Source organism: Kickxella alabastrina (assembly GCF_025024165.1).
Source record: "Kickxella alabastrina strain RSA 675 chromosome Unknown BX661scaffold_21, whole genome shotgun sequence".
Lineage (NCBI taxonomy): Eukaryota > Fungi > Kickxellomycota > Kickxellomycetes > Kickxellales > Kickxellaceae > Kickxella > Kickxella alabastrina.
In genome coordinates, this window is record NW_026251492.1 from 247124 (window position 1) to 266447 (window position 19324).

Genomic DNA, 19324 nt, shown 5'->3' on the forward strand with positions numbered 1-19324 from the left:
TAATATTACAAGGTATAGATGCTAATGAATGGCTGAATACAAATATTGAAATATTGAAAAGGGCGGTTGTTTTGAATCGATGTGTGGAAGAGGGTGACTGTAATCTTTCAAAGCTGTGTGATTGAAGAGAGATAAAATGAGAAGTGCGATAATGCGGAGAAAGTTGTCTAATTTATACCAACCAGACAACATATTTTAAAAGCCAGCCTTTATCGTGGTTGGCACGTTGTTCTATTCTGTTTATCTTTACTACTTTTTTTATTTCTCCGCAAAGGCAATGTGAGTGGTAACAAAATTATTAGGTTATAATTGAGAGGGCATGGAGAAAGGGGGGAGGGTCGAAGGGAGGGACTAAACAGGGGCTTCCTTTTCGCTTTGCCACATTCACAGAATGATGTACAGGGAATGTCTGAAAACATGAGATTGACATCCGAAAAAGTAGGAACTAAGGATTGAAAAGCCGATATAAAGATGGAATTAGCGGACATAGAGCACCTTGGAAAGGGAATGGTTGTTTATGTTATTTGGGTGCCAAACGCGCACCTCTCACCTGAAACTGCAGCCTAATGCACGATATCATCTAGCCTGCGCTCTTTCATTTTCAATGCCACAATAGCCTGCGACACTCGTTTCACCTTATGTTCAACGTCAATCCCGAGGCATCATGTGTTTTTTCTATTTCTCGCTGGCTTTCTTTGTAAATCTCCATCCGACCGCTTGCATCTTTATACCCATCTCATTTGTGCTTGGCGCAGATCAGAAAAGGACTTTCACAATTTTTTTGCACAATTTTTTCTTCAACCTTTGTGGTGGTCCTTCAAGGATAAACACAACCCCCGAATATGTGTTTACAAAATAAAAGCCGAGACCGGACAAAAATTGAACTTGTTATGGTTTAAAAAAAAGCAGCCCTAGTACTAGCCTCGTTGTCGTTTTCCGGATGATTTGTTTTATTTTGCAAAGCTGGGCTAGAGACCTGTGCCAGAAAAAAGCTGCTGCTGATTAGCTGGGTTCTAAAAATATGAAATAAACCAATGTGCGTTCAGTTTTTGTTTCAGCGCTTATCTAGCAACATGAGAATGCCAAAATGCATGTCCATTTGTATTTATTTGTTAACACCGTTCGTACCAAGCTGCCAATTAGAAGCCAGCGTGTCAACACGTATTCACATTAATGCAAATGTGCATTGCATTTGGACAGCAATACAAATTCGAATGCCATTAGATGATTAAATAAGTATTGCCGAGACACACCGACAACACTAGGCAACTGCTCAAAAAAAACAATAATTTCGCCAAATATTTGGTTTTGTGGACATTTACAAGCAAGCCATAAACAGGTAGTTGTGTTAATGTCATGTGCAAATTTCTGCAAATAAACACAATTCGACGCTTCTATTATCAGCACGTCTGCATTGTTTTTTGAATATGCAGCTCACTGTTGTATTTACCCTTTGGTTTTTGTGTCCGCATGTATTTTGTTGCTCTACATATCATAATTTATCTTTACACACAAACGTCTGTCCGTCATACACGCAAAACATATGCAACCACAATTACATGTTTATACGTACAAACATATGCAGCCATAAATGCAAGTACTATGCAACCTACATCCGTCTATGTGTCAATATCAATGCAGTCAACACAGATACAATATATATAATAACACGCGTGTAACATGGGGCACGCGCTTATTGATTGCCAAAATAACAGCTCGTACCCGAGTGTTAGCAACAAACAACCTCATGTACTAAAAAATTACAACGCAGATTAAAGACTAATGTTTGTCAGGCACCTTATCAAATTAATGTCTAGTTTTATTGCTGGGGCATTTTCTGTCCTACATGTGTGCAGTTGACGACCTGGTCCAACAGAAAAGCACATACTTTGGCACTACCCTTGTCCATTTTGCCACCCGTGCAACCCAATCAACTCTCGCAATTGCCATCACAACCCAGTGACATATGCTGCTTGCTAAACATATAAAGACCCGAGTAGTGATCAACTTGATTTAAATGATCCACTCGATTAAAAAATAAAATTGCTCGTAAGATTGGGCCAAAAAATAGCAATCCATATCATAGATTTAGGCAATCACTACGCACGCATTTTCAATTACTCAATTATATTATTTAATTATTTTTATTGACAATGACCAACAGAAACAAAAATAAAAAATAAATATTTGGCTGCGCGCAAACATGCTTACACAACACCCATAAAAAACTACATAAAAATACACTGTCTGCTGACCTCGCTTTGCTGTGATTGCTGCAGCTCTAGGAAAGCTCTGGCAATAATTGACAGGTAAAAATTCTCACTGCAGCAGTAATCTCAAAGCGAAGAAAACAAGTTGCACCGGCTTATGTGGAAAAAATAAACATCGCTGTCCATAATTCGACGACATGTACCGCAAACACTAGCCCGTGTCTTTTCTTTTTTAGTCTGTCTAGGTGGCTCCGCTGTTTTACACTTGAACATTTCGGCAACAGATTTTGCCAGCTCTTCCTCGTTGATGCTGCTAGCATCGTCGCTGGATATTTCGTTGGCATTTGCACCTTGCTCAACAATGGCGCAATTAATACCTATTTTGGCATAAGGGCTGGTGTTATGTGTGGCCATGATGGTGTGTAAAGTATTCAATAAAAGATGTATATCGTGTTGAAAAGTTAGAAAAATAGAAAGAGAAAATTCTTAACGTGGTCGTTTTTAGGCGATTTATATTTTCTTAAAACCATTTCCACCTTGCGTTTGCGTTAGGCTTTGTCGTCCGCGTGTGAGCGCAAAAAAATTTATCATTCGTTTTCAGGAAAAGGAACAAGGGGACAGGAAAAGGGGAATCATGACAGGGGCCCCACTCTCTTTTCTTTTCAGATATTAAAAGTAAAAACGGCGCATGGTGTGCCCATCGCGTGACTCACAAACATTTTTTTCTCCGAATAGACAATTGAGATGTGATGGGAAAATGATAAAGAATACTTTATAACAAAAAATATCACCAAATCTAATTAATCGGTAGTGTAGAGTGCGGTTACCACGCCACTCAGATGCGAGTTGCCGATTAAATTACCTCATAGAAAATCAAAGATTTAATGAGGGGCAGCACATACATAATATATGATATATTAAATGCATTGGCATCAAAAAACATTTACCTCAAAAGAATCACTAAAAAGCGTTTAGCGATACCTTGTAAAAGGCGAATTTGCTAACGCGGGTAAAAAATGATGCGTAATAATGAACCCGAATTGACGAATGTAATTTCCATTTTCTATTGAGAGGTTTTCGGCAATAAAAAATTTCAAATATGCCAATTAGGTCACAACAATGATCACACGAATGCGGGGTGTTTGTGGCCATATAATATGCGTACTTTCTTAGTTTGGTATCTTCCCACACGATAAATAGTTGTTAAAACATCAGAAATAACATCAGTTTTTATTAAAAGTATACACCAATATAAATAATTTTAAAAGCAATTACTATTGATAGTTCTTTTTGCCATTTACCATTTACCATTTGAAAGCTATGTGTGTACTCAAAACTTTATTTTTACGCAAAATTGAATATGCTTAGAACTGTGCGACCCAATTGTTAAAAACGATAATTTGCTTTACAAAGTAAAGCCGTTTGATTTTGTGCTGCAATCATGATACAACTTCTTTGTATATATTTTTCTGGCAATCTGAAGGCTGCTAATAACTTTCTTGTTTATTCTTTAATTGCATGCACATCCTAAAATCTCGATGTCCGCGGGCCCTGCAAAGAGGTTGATCGCAATTGATCATTTTTTGTAACAAAAATCATTCACAATAAAAAACGGTCAGAATTCTACACGCTAAAGCAGCGATACAAGGATTAGAATTTGCTTTGCGTAGTTGCAAGTTTAATAATTCAATTTTTTTGATGCGTTTTCTTTCCTCATTCCTTCTTTTTTGACTGTGCTTTTTCTTCCTTCCGCTTAAATATTTTATTTTATTTTTGGTTTTCACTCAATCTTCTTCTCACGCTACTTGTAGTGGCCATCTGGGCATTGCACCCGTAACTTCTCTATCTAAAAACAATTTTAGCTTTATCTTGTTAACATCACTCTTACCCTCACATTTACTATAATTGTATTTTCGCGGAGCACAACTTTCAACCATGGAGTTGCTTTTTGAGCTTGCTAAAACCGCATTATTAGCCTTATACCTGGTCCTATCGGTTTAGGGCCTCGCAGCAAACTTCACTAAACGCACGGTCACTTAGCAATCTGATAAACGACTTCCGCGGCGCAATCCATGTTATTTCTAGTGCGCGGTCGTCTTGCGAAATATCCTTATTCGACACTAAGCACGAAGCTACTGCGGCCAGCTGCGTTACGTCTGGTTTTAGCAGCAGAGTAGATAACAGCAGAGCCTATCAGATTACTATTAACGCTCCTTTTGGCCAGTCTTCCACATTGTATTCGATTATTTCTATTGAAATCCACCCGCAGTACTATCCGTCAACCTACGCCAACAACATTGCCGTTCTTTCTTTCACCGGTAACTCATTGGAATGGTTTCACAATACTGGCATGAGCTCCGCAAGTTGGGACGACGTTCTGTATAGTCATCGTGAAATGGTCCTTGTTAAAGAAAATTCGTGGGGACCTACGAGTGCCACTTCCTTGCCGACCTACAGCGGATGCAATTCCAAGAGCAACCTGTTCAAATCAAACTTCAACATTATGACGTGTATTACCAGTGGTGTAGCCTCACCCATGAACAGAAATTGTCAGGTACCCTACGGAACCGGTTGGGATGTATACCAGTCCAATAACTTGGCTCCTGCGCTTATTTATAGACACAGCGGTGTTACCGGCGACAGTATCTGCCAGACCACAGGAACGTCGTACCATTACTACACCATGCTTTACCCATACATTGCGTGGACCAAGGACTTAATTGGCAGAAAGCTACACACCTATCAGAAGGACAAATCATATGTTTTGATAGAAGACGTGTCATTCAGCATGAGGAATGTTGCCGGTGGTGGCAAATCCAAGACCAAGCTGCTTTCTGACGATTTCTACCCCACGCAGCAGGACTACACTCCCACAGATAATCCAGCTTTGACTACGTCATCCACAAGGACAACAACAGCAACACCTAAAAACACGGCTTCTAGCACTGGACGCATTGAAAACACACGCATCTGCAGCCGGTGACTACGGCTCCAATGACTCAGAGAACATAAACGAGAATAATGGTAACATTGAGATTATTGACAAGACTGCTGTTGTTACTGTCAATGGTACTACGGTTCCAATTCTTGAGCTTTTCACTGACCCTGGTATGTCAGACCTCAAAATTACCTGCGTGGTGCATTTTACCGAGGCTGATTCGAACGGCAAGCTTGTTTTAGTATCAAATATTGATGCCGAGATTTACACCTACTCAGATTTTACGGGCGACAGCAACAACATTATAGGCAGAATTTCTGTCAGCACCAGTGCTACTGACAGCAGAATAAAGAGCTCACAGAATAACGCCAGCGCAAATTCAAAGAGTAACAATGGGCTGAGTCTTGGCGCTAGCATTGCCATTGGTGTAGTCGTTCCTATTGTCACCATTCTCATCCTGATTGGACTGTACTTCTTGCGTAAGTGGTGGCGCGCACGCTGCAATTCTGCAAGCTGGGATTCCGTAAATGAAACTGCGAGCGTTAGTAATATAAGGATTATTGACGTTGTTCCTGATTATGGCACCCTTATACCTTTACCAGCAATTGGATTCGTACTAGAAGCTAACCCCGCTGCTATCCCTGCGGTTGTTTCTACCACTATTCCTGCTGTTGATTCCGCCGCTATCCAACCCCCTCTTTGGACCCAGTTCCAGCGCTGATAGTATTGCACAAAACAATCGTCATACATTGCCACCAACCTATGAAGCTTTTGTTTTAGAGAATGTTGCTCTGCCAACCGAAAAGCCGAACACAGATTAAGGTTTTTAGTGTACGCACACACACAGCCTTTTAATTTACTATTGGTTTTAAATTGCTTTTCAGCGTTTAAATAAAGGTATCTTTTATATATTATTCACTACATATTTATAATAAAGATTGGGGGTATGTTATCAACAACCTTAATTTTTGTCCAGCTGCAACGTTCACGTTGTATTGACCAAATAAGTTTACCACAGTAGCCCTTTGAACCCTCTTATTGCATGTTTATTTTACACAGATTCTGAAAGTTGAAGCTTTAAAATAAGTATCGTTTTTTCAAATTTTGTTTGCTTTAAAATCTATTTTGCTAAGCAATATAGAATTAAGGTAAAATCGACTGTATTAAAAATTAAATACCCACATATTATGTGCACTCTGTTGGCAAGAATTGTTTTTTTTGCAAGTAACCTGGGGCTCTGACATGCCAATACTCTGGTATTTGTGTATGCACGCTCGTGCGTGTGCGTTGTAAAACGGGGAGCGTATCTGTATTGTACCACTAGTCCTCTGATTTGATTCCCCACGATCTAGTCTATATTTGATCTATCAGCATGCAGACGGAAACTTGTTTCATAACTCTCAACTTCAACATCCACCTCCATGACCTCGGGCTGCGAAACACCAAAATAAACAATGAATATATGCTAATTGAAAAATTGAAATACAACAAGTGCTAAACATCTTTATATGTTCTAAAACTTGTCCGTAGAGTTAAATACATCATTTAATAAAAATAAATGTACGACTTTAGTTAACAGTAAATACACATATTTTACAATCCAATTAACTTTTACTTATTTTCAATTTAATACACGTATTTATTGTGATTAATTGTTGAAAAATCAAAAAATTTTGCAAAGCAGAATATAATGCCAAATTCAATTTAAAAAACAAAATGTTTGTATTTTTATTAAAATACCATATTGTTGTGATTTAGAGAGAACATTAGTCGCCTAATGTTAAAGGTGTTGTAATTTGAGTGGAGCACTAGCCACCTAGTGTTAAAAGTATTTTTGGGGTTTGTTATAGTTTTTATTATCAAGGGAATCAAAAGTAGAACTAGGGCTAGCCTCGTCTTATATATGTATCTCGTTGCCTTTGTTGTGCACTTCACCAGTTGTGCACTCCGTTGGCAAGAGCTGGGTTTTCTGCAAGCAGACCAGTAACTTGGCAAGTTAATATTGTGGTTTTCGCATATGTGCGCTTGTACGTGTAAATTGCAAAATAGGAAGCATATCTGGGCATCATTATTATGCCTCTCTAATTTACTCTTGTATAATCCAATTAATACTCTATCAATCGGCATGCAGATAGAACCTTGTTTCATGACTTTCAACCTCAGCATCTACTTCCATATCCTCGGGCCGCACAACACAAATATGACCAAAATGTCTGGGTATTGTCAACTGTATATTATATTCCAGTTTTTGAATAAAAGTGGAAAATTCTTGAAAAACTTTAGACAAAGAATCAGCTATCACTGTCCAACCTGTTTTTAATGTCTGTAAACTGTTCTATAGTCTGTTAGATCAGCCATTAATTTAGCATAAAACAATTAACTTTTTGTAATGTTATTATAGCATTGCAATATTTAGCTTTTACCAATTCAATTGACAATTGTTGATCAACCATCGACAATCTTTTTATGGATAATATTGAATTGCCAATGTGTGTGGTCCTCACAAAGAGGCAAATCTCAGTTGACCACTTCTTTGTAGCAGAAGAAAAGGTATGCAAGTGCGCTTCACATAATTGCAAGTGTTGCTCTTCCAACCACCGATTTTGCAGGTTTGGATTTTCTGAACTTGCACCGCATTTCTCACCTCTTTTTTATGGTGCTGCTTATTCGGTTTCTTATTTTCTTCCTTCCTTCCTTCCTTCCGCTCAAATTATATTTTTTGTCGCATTTTTGTTACACCCAATTTTCACCACCCGCGACTTGTAAAAGTCATCTAGACAGCGTGCACGTAACTTTTGTGCCTGTTTACAGTCTGTGATCGCTTAATATTTTATCCCGCTCCTATTTATTGTTTATTTTTTATTCAAACCCCACTTTTTGATATATTTCGATTTTGCGCGGTGTACAGCTCTTAACAATGAAGCTGCCTTTTAGCCTTGTAAAAGCCGCCGCAGTGGCCCTGTGCCTGGTCCAGTCGGTCCAGGGCTTTGCAGCAAACTTTACAAAGCGCACAGTCACTTCCAGCAACCTCATAAACGACTTCCGTGGCGCTGTTCTTATTCTTGCTGGTGTGCAGACATCCTGCGAAATAGCTCTTTTTAACACCCAGTTTGGAGCCACTGCGGCCAGCTGCTTTATTTTTAAATCCGACGGCAGCGTAGACAACGACAAGGATTTTAAAATTGCCATCAACAGTCCAACTGACGGAACTTCCAAGATGTTTACGCTTGACTCCATTGACGTTCACTCCGACTACGACCCGTCGACGTACGCCAACAACATTGCCTTTATCACATTCAACACCAAAAACTCGCAGTCGTGGTACTCTTTTGTTGGTGCAAACCCTGCTGAGTGGGACAGCGTTCTGTACAGCCACCGCAAAATGACCAGTGTCAAGGAAAAAACCTGGGGGTCTACAAGTGCCGCTTTCTTGTCGTCCAACAGCGAATGCAGCGCCAACAGCAACCTGTTCAGTTCAAACTCAAACACCATGCTGTGCGTTACCAGTGCTGTGACTTCGCCTATGAACAGCAATTGCAGGTTACCCTACGGCACCGGCTGGGGTGTAATGCAGCCCGACGACTTGTCTGTTTCGGCCATCTACAGTCATAGCGTTATTACCGGCGACAGCCTCTGCCAAGCCACGGGGACATCGTACCATTACTACACCATGATCTACCCGTACATTGCATGGGCTAAAAGAAAGGTTGGGATAGACATTGACACGTTCTGGCTTGATAACTCTTATTCTCTGAAAGGCGACACCTCATTCAGCATGAAAAACGCCGCCGGGGCAAGCAAATCTGGGATCAAGCTGGTTTCTGGCGATTTTTACCCCATGCACCGAAACTATGTTCCTACCGCTGTTTCAACTCCGACCCCAACTCCAACTCCAACTCCGACCAAGTCATCTACAAAGATTGAGGTAATTAAAACCACAGCTCCCAGCAATGGTGATAGCAACTCGGGCGGTAATACGGGTGACAGCAACAGCAACGGCAACAGCAACAACAGCAACGACAACAACAACAACGACAACAACAACAACGACAGCAACGACAACAGCAACAGCAACAACAACGACAACAGCAATAACAACTCGGGCAACGGCAGCTCAGGGGGCAGCACCGGCGGGTCTAAAGACAGCAGTTCCAGCACCAACAACAGTTCAAAGTCAGTGAGTAGAGCGAGCAGTAGCAGCCATCAGACCACTCGTGCCCCCTCAGCCAACAACGAAGACTCTGACGACTCGGGAGATGTTATCGTGGAAAAAGATAACGAACAAATAATTGAAGATGGAGACTTTGTCACTGTCAACGGAAGCATTATTCCAATTGCTGAGCTTTTAACTAATCCTGGCATGTCGGACCTTGAGATTACCCGCGTACTGTACCTCACCAAGACCGATTCAAACGGCAAGCTTGTTTTGGTATCAAATATTGAGGTCGAAACCTACGCTTACGCCGATTACATGGACAACGACGACGACGATATAATTGATGACCCTGTTGACGAGATTGTCCCCGATGGTGGAATAAAGAGCTCGCAGAATAATGCCAACGCAAAGGCAAGAAGTGGCAATGAGTTGAGCCGCGGCGCTATCATTGCCGTCAGTGTTGTTGTTCCTCTTGCCACCATTTTCATACTGATTGGCATGTACTTCTTGCACAAGTGGTGGCGCAGACGCCGCAACGCCATGAGCTGGGATCCCAAGAATGAGACTGCCAACCTTAACAACAAGAGAATGCTCGACGAAATCTCCGTTTACGACGGCGCCGAAACCGAGGCCAATCCAGAATTTAACAATGTTGCTGTACCTGCACCTGTTTATGTCCCTGTCACTGAACGCATTACCAGAGACAGTCACGACATTTCTCTTCCAAACTATGAGGCACATGGCTTTGAAAACCTTGTTTTGCCATCTGAAAAGCCAGTCGCAGGTTGAGTCGCTTTGATTTGGGCGTATACTTGTTTATCTAAATTTAATTTATTATGTTGTCTACATTCTATTACCTGCATTTAACCCGAATTATATAATATATAAATAAAACGTATTTATTAATCTGAGTAATTTAATATGTCTAATGAATATTGATAATTATATGTGCTATTCATTTTTTATCTTTGTCGTGTTACTTTTGACAACATAATTGTTTTGAGAAAGATGCCGCCAAGTATTATAAAGGACGCACGTAATGTCGACAAGCGACCTAAGTGGTTGCAAAAATCATAAAGCCACAAAGAACGACACGGAGGTCCCCACCAACTAATAGTTGATACACTCACTTTTTTAATTGTGCGGTATGTTTAAACCAAGTTTTATGTGTGGTCAACGTTGAAATCCTAGCTTTTTCTATTCATTAATTTTTATTTATTTATTTGTATTAGTTAATTATTACCAAACCGACAGTATTGAAGATGACTTGTAGCACAAACCGCTGGCATTGGGGTTTGCTGCCACCGCTGCTGACATATGGCTTACTGGTAAATGCAACGACGGAGTACGTAAAAGTTAACTGCGATGTTGTAGGAAAGGCAGAATGTGCGCGACTCAAAGCAATTAACAACAATACGTTTAAACAAACATCAAAAAACGGAGCGGTTATAGCAATATTGGCATCAATAGTTGCACTATTTATTGTTGGCGTTTTAGTTTTCTATGCTAAAACAAAACTAAGGCAGTACCACCCTGAGGACAACGCAGAGATAGGTACATTTGACAGTTGGGACGAAACATTTATCAATACTCCTATATCTAGCACTTATACGCCTAAACCGGGAGACAGTCCTTTTGCATACGAAGAAATGGTGCCTTTCAGGCTGTCCATTTCCAACGAAATTCCATCCCATGTCAAGTTCAGTAGATCCCGGTAGGAGTGATGTCGCTTAATATAATTTGCTTTTATTTACAGCCTTTATTCTTATTCCTCAGCTTGCAGGGCGGCATTCACTCATTATTTTTTGCATTATTTTTTCTTGTGCCAAGTGGCACACCTGCATTTTTTGTTATTTTATGTCTTTTGTATAATGGATTATTCTCTTTATTTTTTGTTTTAAGCAAAGGCTGGACAAATTCGTTCAAAGCACGCAATGTTTCTTTTACTAAATGTAAAATCATTCATTAGAGAAACGTAAAAAGCCCTTTAAGCATTTTCAAAAAAGGATGTGCATTTGAAACAATGTCAATTTTCCATTAGGAAAGCCGGATTAAAAATAAAATATGAGAAAGGGAAATTGTAAAAAAAAGTACTCAGGGCCTACTCCCGCCCGAAAAATATAATTTTGTTTTTATTCCGTTTACATTTTTTATTTTTATTTTGTACTATATACTTTATAAATTTATTCTCAACCTTATTTATCAAAACTACTTTTAATACCCACTCCACGCAGCAGAGCCATTTCACAAGTATTAAAATACATCTTTTTCACCCACACACATACGCAAATACGCACACACTGGTAAAAAAACAGCGTACTCTATTCAGCACAATGTTACAATTATCTAGACTTTGTTGCTTAGTGACAGCTATGACTATATTACAGTCAGTCTTTGGTACGGATTTGCGACTCAGTAGACGTGACATTGATATATCGACCATCACCGAATACAGGGCAGCCATACTGCTTATCGACGGAAGTCAGACGTCATGCGAGGCCGCACTCATGGACAGCAGTGCAGCATTTGTTGCAGCGAGCTGCCTTCAATACACTGATGGCAACTTGGACATGTCAAAAAATTATGAGGTGGCGGTCAAAATGGGAAGCGGAAGCACAAACTCGCAGAGGTACTCTATTTCAAAAATTGACGTTCATCCGAGCTACAACGCAACAACATTTATCAACAACCTGGCTGTAGTTCAGTTCAATACGGACTCAGCAATCGATTGGCAAACGTATATTGGCGTTAACCCGGACGAATGGGATAATAGATATTTTGCAAGAAGGTCGCTTGTGGACACTTCAAACCTAGCTTGGAACAACATCATTGCATTCTCCACTACGACTACTCCCAGCGACTGTGCCAAGGCCTCAAAGACTTACAATGAAAATAAGGGAGACTTTTTGTGCAACTATGCCGCCTCGTTGTCGACCGTCAACCGTGACTGTAAGATGCCTTACGGTGTGGTCTATGGCATAGTCCAGCCAGACGATTCTGGGATAATTGCAATCCACTCACACACATCAATCTATGGAGATAGCTTGTGTTCTTCTGATAAAAAGCTTCACTACTACACGCTTCTGCGCAACTACATTGCATGGGCCGCCCGGGTTATTGGCCGCTCAGTTGGTGGATTCACCATAGACACAAGCTACACCATGCCACTGAACTATAACTACAGCATGACTAATGTCCCTTCAGACAGTGTTTCCGGCGTGAAAGTGTTTTCGGGAAACAGATATGCGCAGGATCCTGTCAATCCCGCACTAGCCGAGGCAATTAAATCGTATCCAGCTAAATCCACAGCAGTTTCAACGAGCAATACCACTACTTTGGTTAAAATAACTTCGGCTGCTGCCATCACCTCTCCGACGGCTGCATCTTTGACTACAACACCAGCCGTACAAGAAATTGGTGCTACCACTACAAATGATTCAAGCACCACTGCTTTTCCAGCTTCCAATGCAGCATCTATAACTGTAGGGTCATTGGAATCAAGTAACTCTAATACTTTGGTCGCGTCATCGTCATTGTCATCGTCACCATCTAAATCTGAATCCGAAGATAGTGCTGGCAACAGTGCGTCATCACCTACTGGTGCTCAATCCTCATTATCTTCCAAGGGTATTAGCGACGACGACGAGAATATAGCCACGGAGCTGATTGAAAGTACCAACTCCACGCAAAAAACAAGCACTGGCAATGCAAGCTCAAGTTCCACTAGCAAAGCAGGCAACTTTGCCATTGGGCCTAGTGAATCAGAAAATGCAGTCTTAAACCCCAGCCAGAGCGCTTCAGACGACAGTGGAAGCAGCGCCAATGTCATTACCAATAAAACGAGCGAGAACAACGAGGAAGCGCCCGGCTCAACTCGCACCATTATAATTGCAGTCGCTGCTGTGGCTTTGCTTGGGGCTGTTGGTGGTGGTATCTGGTTCTTCTACAGAAGACGCAAACTTAATCGGGAGCTGGAGCATGAATCCATTATTGATAAGAACGGGTGGAACTCTGAGAGGAACTCTCTCGGCTCCAATTACCTTCGCCCGCCTGGTGCCACTACCGGCCAGTATCAGCCTGGCTTAATGCAGAACGACCGTATCTCCGGGTTCTCCCAGAATGACGGAAACTACCATGGAAATAACGGGTACAATGATCAGCGCGTTGACAGTGGCAATAACTATGGACCAGGTAAGTACGGTAAAGCTCCAAATACAGGTTACGACAACTATGAGGATTACCCGTATATCCAGAACCACAGCAGCGGCAACATTAACAATGTATATGCACAAGATATTGGCCAGTCTTCAAATTACCATACTGATATGTGGGCCCAGCAGTCAAGGTATGAGTCAGGCTACGGCCAGAACTATTAGTCAATTATTAAGAAAAACAAATATTTAAATTCATAATAAAACAAGGCTATATTTGCATAATTTTTTAATAAAACAAAATGAACATTGAAGCAAAAATATCCACGCACACTAAATGTCATTTTTTAACCATCGTGGTCCTTTGAAACCAACGGCGGAAGAATTACACCGGCCAGCAAAACAATGATATCTAAAAGCGACAGCGAGCCCAATACCAGTTTTGAGCCATTAGATGCCGCCCTGCCTCTCAGCACCTTAGCCTGATGCACAGCCTCAGCAAGCGTATGTGCCATGGCCACGTACATAAAAGTACCCGCTGAAAACAACATAACGGTTCCTGCCCACGGCTTAATGCCATCGCTCTCGGCATGACCATCCGAGGATTTACCACCGATCATTAAAAACACTGAGAACGTGGCCAGAGCAGCAAGAGGCGCCGAGACAGCAAACACTGTAAGCCAGATGTTCAACTTGTACGTTGCAAAGCCCTGCTGCTTCAACGTCGTAATCAGACCAAATGCGGCCGGGGCCTTGTGCAAGAGCAGAGCCATGAAGACAATGAGTTCCATTGACGAGCTGTGCTCCCCAGCACTCTTATCTGCCGACGTTGATGCAGCAGAGGCAGACGCAGCCACAGCAGCACCAAGGGCGAGGCCGTCGGCGCATGAGTGGACCAGAATACCAATGAGCGTCGAGGGCAGCGAGCGGGGGGACAGGGCGCAGCCAATTTGGCCTAAGATCTGGCGCCACTTGGGTTTGGGCTTCTGCGGCTCATCCCAGTTGCCATCCTCGCTGGTTGGAGTCACACTGTATGGGCTGTTGGCAGAGTTCTGTGGACTAATGACCAGCGATGAAGCCGAGTTGTTGAGTGCGCCAAGGTTCTGGTGATGCTGGTGACGCTGAGGATCATGCAAGGTAAACTCGGAAGCACCCACCCTCGCTCCGCCTGTTGTTGGCCCCATTTGGATTTCACCCAAGCACGCTGCGCTATCATTATCTCTGCCGTCAACACCGCACCCCTCAGCAGCGTCTTCGTGCGCGTGGGCGGACGGGAACAGGTTGTCAATAAGAAACATGACGCAGAAGCCGGCCACCAGTGACCATCCAATGTTGTTGTTTATAGAGTCAATCATGTCGTCGTCCATCTGGTTCTTGGGACTTTGCGACAGAAGGGCGTGGGAGAGTGTCTCTACGCCCTCGGGCAGAATCACTGCCAGGGCAGCGCCGATGAGAAGCCCAGCGCCGAATAGGGCGAGGATGTTGAATTTGCTTTGGTCCATGCGCACGTAAATCGGCACGCAGCCGGCCGCCCATGAGCCGACAAACATAGCCAGACCCTCCAGGATCAGCCGAAATACCGCTTGCATTGTGGCTACGCTTTACTGTGTGTGGTTATGAGTCTCCCTCTTTCGTTGTTGTTTTGCTTGGAATGAAAAGTGCACAAATAAATATTAAAGACAACGGTGAATGAGAAGAAAGAATAAGCGGGCGACAAGAGATTTTGTAAATTCAAAAAAGAATAAATGAAATTGTTGTTGGTGTCGTGCGACAACTATTGGTTTTGTATAGATAAACAGCCCAGTGTGTATTCTCCTATTCTATTACTCTATATTTAAATAAAATCAAATGGTAATAAAAGTTTTGTCTCGAAATTCAAAGTAAGGAATAAGGCGAAACTAGGAAATATAAAAAAGATGAATATAAAAAACAGGGTCGAAACCAAAACAAAAGAAAAATAGTAATACATATATATGGACTGTCGGACCCAGAATACGCACACGTGCAAAATAGGGAGTCGTGTGTAATTAATGACACTCAGAATAAAGTTCACCTTTTTTTCTCTTCTCTCTTCCCCCCGCACCCGATCAATTTGAATTACTTCTTTATTTCGCTCCAGACAATTGAATTTATTGATTTTTGTGAATGTATTCTTTTGCTGAAGAGATTGAACAAGTCAATCCATCAAAACGTGACAGACTAAAAAGGAACTGTGCGCAAACAATTCCATCACCGTCTCAATAAAATGATGCAACAGTTACGACTGTCAACCCGCTTTTTTTTGGTCAGGCACAAATGTACTTGCTTTTTTAATTTTAAAACAACAGTATTAAACTCAAACCCTATTTTATTTTTGCACAGAAAAGAAAGAGGAACAAAATTTTCCCCTTGATTTTTCAACACAAGCGATATCCTCCAACCACCACTGAGTGTGTCAAGATATGCGTGTTGTAGATTATCTTGTCTCCTGCTTTGATTTTTATTGAAAATAATAATATACTATGTATGGTGATTTTTTAACGATCAACGTGGGCTCAACAAAAAAACACATTCAGTGTCACTGTTTTAAAGTTTGTACAAATAAACCTGTTCATTCGTTGTACTTATACATGCCACTATTGCTACCCCTCACGTCTTGAATTTTTCTCTGGGTATTCAAGTTGGAATAAACAATAAATAGACCCACATTAAAGGACACATTCGCCTGTTGGAAAAAAAGGTCCGAAAAGAATTCACCGAAGAAATAAATATTTTTCTGTCTGTCACTCTTTCAATTTTTCTCACTAAATTGTATCTGAAGCATGTCCGAATTGAATACAGACTGTGCGCGCCAAAAAAAACATTTGTAAACATTGTTATTGAAAAATGCAATAATAATGAAAAAAAGAAAAAAAGTAATACATCACAAGCCGCTCAAAGTGTGAAAAAAATAATGAAAGAAAAAAGAGGCGTTGGAAAACAGAAAGTCAAAAGAGCTATCACAGGAGAACACAGCAAGACGACGATGCATCCCTATGTTTAATATTATTCAAGGCGCATCTCGCGGCAATAACAAAAACATCAATCACATTGATGTTCAAAATCGACGAGCACTCGATATAACTAATAGCGCCAATAGTTTTCGCCACAGCTTCACCCTCCTGAAACGAAACCGGTGTCTGTCCATAAGCGCTTAATTCCCTAATAACCACCGCATCCGTTCTCAAATCCAGCTTCAACCCGACCAAAATAATCGATGCCCTGGGTGAATTATCCACCGCCTCCAAATGCCACTTATCCATGACATTAATCAATGAATCTGGCGAATCAATGCTGAAGCAAATAATGACAATGTCTGCATCCGGGTAGCAGAGGAATCGGAGTCGGTCGAATTCTTCCTGCCCTGCGGTATCCCACAGTGCAAGCTCTACGGGCCGTCCGGCCACCTCAACGTCGGCTACCCAGGTCTCAAAGATTGTTGGGATGTACCGGTTGTCTTGCGGGAATTCGCCGACCCGGAAGACGTGGAGGAGACAGGTTTTTCCGCATGCGCCATCGCCGATTATTACGGCTTTGATCCGAACGGCGTAGCCATTAGACTCTTTGTTGACTGAGCTGGTGTGAGGCATATTTTAAGTTTGTTTACAATAAGTGATATTATAAATGGGTGAGTGAGTGTATAAATGAATAAGTGATATATGCAGAAAAATTATTGAAAAAAGTAAAAAGAGAGAGAATAGAGGAGAAAATAAAAATGTAGATGGAAATATTTTTTAAAGAAACAATTAAAGAAAAAGCACTCCAACGAAGTAGAAAAATGAAAAACAATACCCAAAAAACCTAAAGAAGAGAAGAAAAAGAGAGAGGCTGGCAGTTTTCCTTTGTTTGATTATTTGCTCACTCACAATTGAGTTCCGGGACAATAGTCAAACTCCAAAAAAAACTCATAAGATTGATTGGGGAGACAAAAAAAGAAGAAATCAGGCAACAAAAAATATTATCCTGGCTCATGCGCTGCTGCGCTGCTGCCGCTGCCCTTTCTACTTCAGAGTCACGAAGCAGCTGCAGAAGCAGTGGGAATTAGTGCAGGGAGGAGGTGTACTCAGATAGGTAGAAAAATTCTACATGTTGAATTTCGGGTTTCTTTAGAGGTCAGAGCACGCCCTGCTCATGTGTATATTATATACATATGTTGATATCACAGGGTCACGTATTGGCATTTTCACCACTGCTTGGCATCCAACAAAAAGACAAAAGGCCAAGTTTCGCAAACTAAATAAAAAAGTAGTACACTGTGGAGGAATAAAATTGGATAGCTAAGAGAAAGCGATAGAAAAGTAAAAAAAAAAGAAATAAAGAAGTTACAGAATTATGCAACAACCCTGGGTGTCGTCGTAAGCGTACTGCTGGCCCTTGGCGGGCTTTAAAGTTTTGCGCACAGCCATGCTGAAAATTTCATTCACGCCCCGATTCTCCTTCGCCGAGCACTCCAAGTACATGTGTGCGCCAATCGCGCTCGCCACCTCCAGCGCCTCCTCACGACTGGTTGGTTGCTGACCATCCCTGCCGAGCTGCTCAATGATATTTGGGTCCCTCCGCAAGTCTTCCTTTAGGCCAACCAGAAGCGTCGGCACTCCGGGCGCGTACTCCAGCACTTCGCTGATCCACTTCTCCCGGACATTCTCCAGCGAGTCGGGCGAGTCCACCGAAAAGCAAATGATGACGACGCTGGCTCCGTTGTAACAAGGGTATCGCACATTATCATAGTCCTCCTGTCCCGCCGTATCCCACAGCGCCAGCTCCACCGCGCGCCCGTCGACGACGACATCCTTGACGCACTCTTCGAAAATTGTCGGGATGTACTGATCATTGGGCGGGAATGAGCCCTCGCGGTATACGTGTAAAAGACATGTTTTGCCGCACCCACCGTCGCCAATTATCACTGCCTTGCGCTGGATCGGCCTCCGATTCTGCTGCTGCTGCTGGTGTTGCAAGCTGGGGCTATTGACTCGCGACATACTATATACTGCTGTCAGTGTCAGTGTTGGTGTCGGTGTTCCTTTGTGTCTCTTCGCACTGCTTCCAGGGGTATTTCACGTGTGTCCTTGCGCGTTGACAGAAAAATAAAAAAGATTGTCCGCCCCCACTGAGTCGGTCTTAAAAATAATGTTAATTTAGCTCCGCGGTCTATATTAAGCCCAATTAAAAAATTGTGTCTGCTCCTCTTTTTTTCCTTCTAGATTAGGCAAAAATGCGGACGAATAGAGAAAGCGGGCCTATAAATAGTATTAAAAAGAACAGTTAGCAAGCGCAACAAAAAATGAAAAATAAAAATATTAGTTGCTGCCAGCTACAACCCAATTAATAAAATGTAAACTTTGGCACAAGAGGCCAAAAATCATTTGTATAGCATAGCTGCAATGCTCCAACAAAGCATGTCATTGTTTTTATTATTGGTTTTCCGACAAAGTGGACATTCACCTCTAACAGCAGTAGAACAGGCCAGATAAGGAAAAAGACTAAGCAAAAACAATGGTAGCGTGTTTGTTACCTTTAAAACTTTTTTTACTGGAAAATCGCCGAATGAGTGTGCGCTATTGCGTGTTTCTGTGCAAGATATGCGTGTATATGTACTTTGAGACGGAAGCGGGAACCAGTTCCACGAGCCGTTCGCTACCTGTTGGTTGTCCGAATGACGTGCAAAATATGAATGAAAGGGGGAATAAAAGCAAAACCAAAACAATGGCAAATTTGCAAAGTGTCCAAAAGTATATATAAAAAAGGTAAAAGAAAAAGAAAGTGAGTGAAAGTGAAAGTGAAAGTGAAGGTGAATTAACAAAAGTGCATAAAGTACGAAAAGCCGAACGGAAAAAGAGGAAAAAAAGAAAAA

The 19324-nt window shown here is 41.6% G+C and overlaps 6 protein-coding genes across 6 annotated transcripts; 3 read left to right on the forward strand and 3 right to left on the reverse strand.

Annotated features, from left to right (window-relative positions):
- Positions 1–3226: 3226 nt before the first annotated feature.
- BX661DRAFT_172722 (uncharacterized protein) lies at positions 3227–5869 on the forward strand (the record flags this gene model as incomplete). Its single annotated transcript, XM_051533795.1, has 3 exons — positions 3227–3259; positions 4186–5017; positions 5187–5869. The coding sequence occupies 3 exons, from the start codon at positions 3227–3229 to the stop codon at positions 5867–5869; spliced, it is 1548 nt and encodes a 515-aa protein (XP_051389800.1).
- Positions 5870–7638: 1769 nt separating this feature from the next.
- On the forward strand, positions 7639–10193 carry BX661DRAFT_206990 (uncharacterized protein). The gene has a single exon (XM_051538647.1). It carries the CDS (start codon positions 8066–8068, stop codon positions 10091–10093), a length of 2028 nt encoding a protein of 675 aa, XP_051389801.1. The 5' UTR covers positions 7639–8065; the 3' UTR covers positions 10094–10193.
- A 1256-nt stretch (positions 10194–11449) lies between these two features.
- On the forward strand, positions 11450–13741 carry BX661DRAFT_55036 (uncharacterized protein). Its single transcript, XM_051539260.1, has one exon. It carries the CDS (start codon positions 11638–11640, stop codon positions 13678–13680), a length of 2043 nt encoding a protein of 680 aa, XP_051389802.1. The 5' UTR covers positions 11450–11637; the 3' UTR covers positions 13681–13741.
- A 61-nt stretch (positions 13742–13802) lies between these two features.
- On the reverse strand, positions 13803–15044 carry BX661DRAFT_200073 (Zinc/iron permease; the record flags this gene model as incomplete). The annotated part of the gene is made up of 1 exon (XM_051538375.1): positions 13803–15044. One exon carries the CDS (start codon positions 15042–15044, stop codon positions 13803–13805), a length of 1242 nt encoding a protein of 413 aa, XP_051389803.1.
- A 1290-nt stretch (positions 15045–16334) lies between these two features.
- Positions 16335–17263, reverse strand: BX661DRAFT_186341 (uncharacterized protein). The gene has a single exon (XM_051537013.1). The coding sequence runs from the start codon at positions 17061–17063 to the stop codon at positions 16434–16436; it is 630 nt and encodes a 209-aa protein (XP_051389804.1). The 5' UTR covers positions 17064–17263; the 3' UTR covers positions 16335–16433.
- Positions 17264–17690: 427 nt separating this feature from the next.
- Positions 17691–18666, reverse strand: BX661DRAFT_186342 (small GTPase superfamily). The gene has a single exon (XM_051537014.1). The coding sequence runs from the start codon at positions 18450–18452 to the stop codon at positions 17796–17798; it is 657 nt and encodes a 218-aa protein (XP_051389805.1). The 5' UTR covers positions 18453–18666; the 3' UTR covers positions 17691–17795.
- Positions 18667–19324: the final 658 nt, after the last annotated feature.

Coding starts and splice junctions, on each gene's coding strand:
- BX661DRAFT_206990 (XM_051538647.1), top strand. CDS start 8,066: ATGAAGCTGCCTTTTAGCCTTGTAAAAGCCGCCGCAGTGGCCCTGTGC.
- BX661DRAFT_55036 (XM_051539260.1), top strand. CDS start 11,638: ATGTTACAATTATCTAGACTTTGTTGCTTAGTGACAGCTATGACTATA.
- BX661DRAFT_186341 (XM_051537013.1), bottom strand. CDS start 17,063: ATGCCTCACACCAGCTCAGTCAACAAAGAGTCTAATGGCTACGCCGTT.
- BX661DRAFT_186342 (XM_051537014.1), bottom strand. CDS start 18,452: ATGTCGCGAGTCAATAGCCCCAGCTTGCAACACCAGCAGCAGCAGCAG.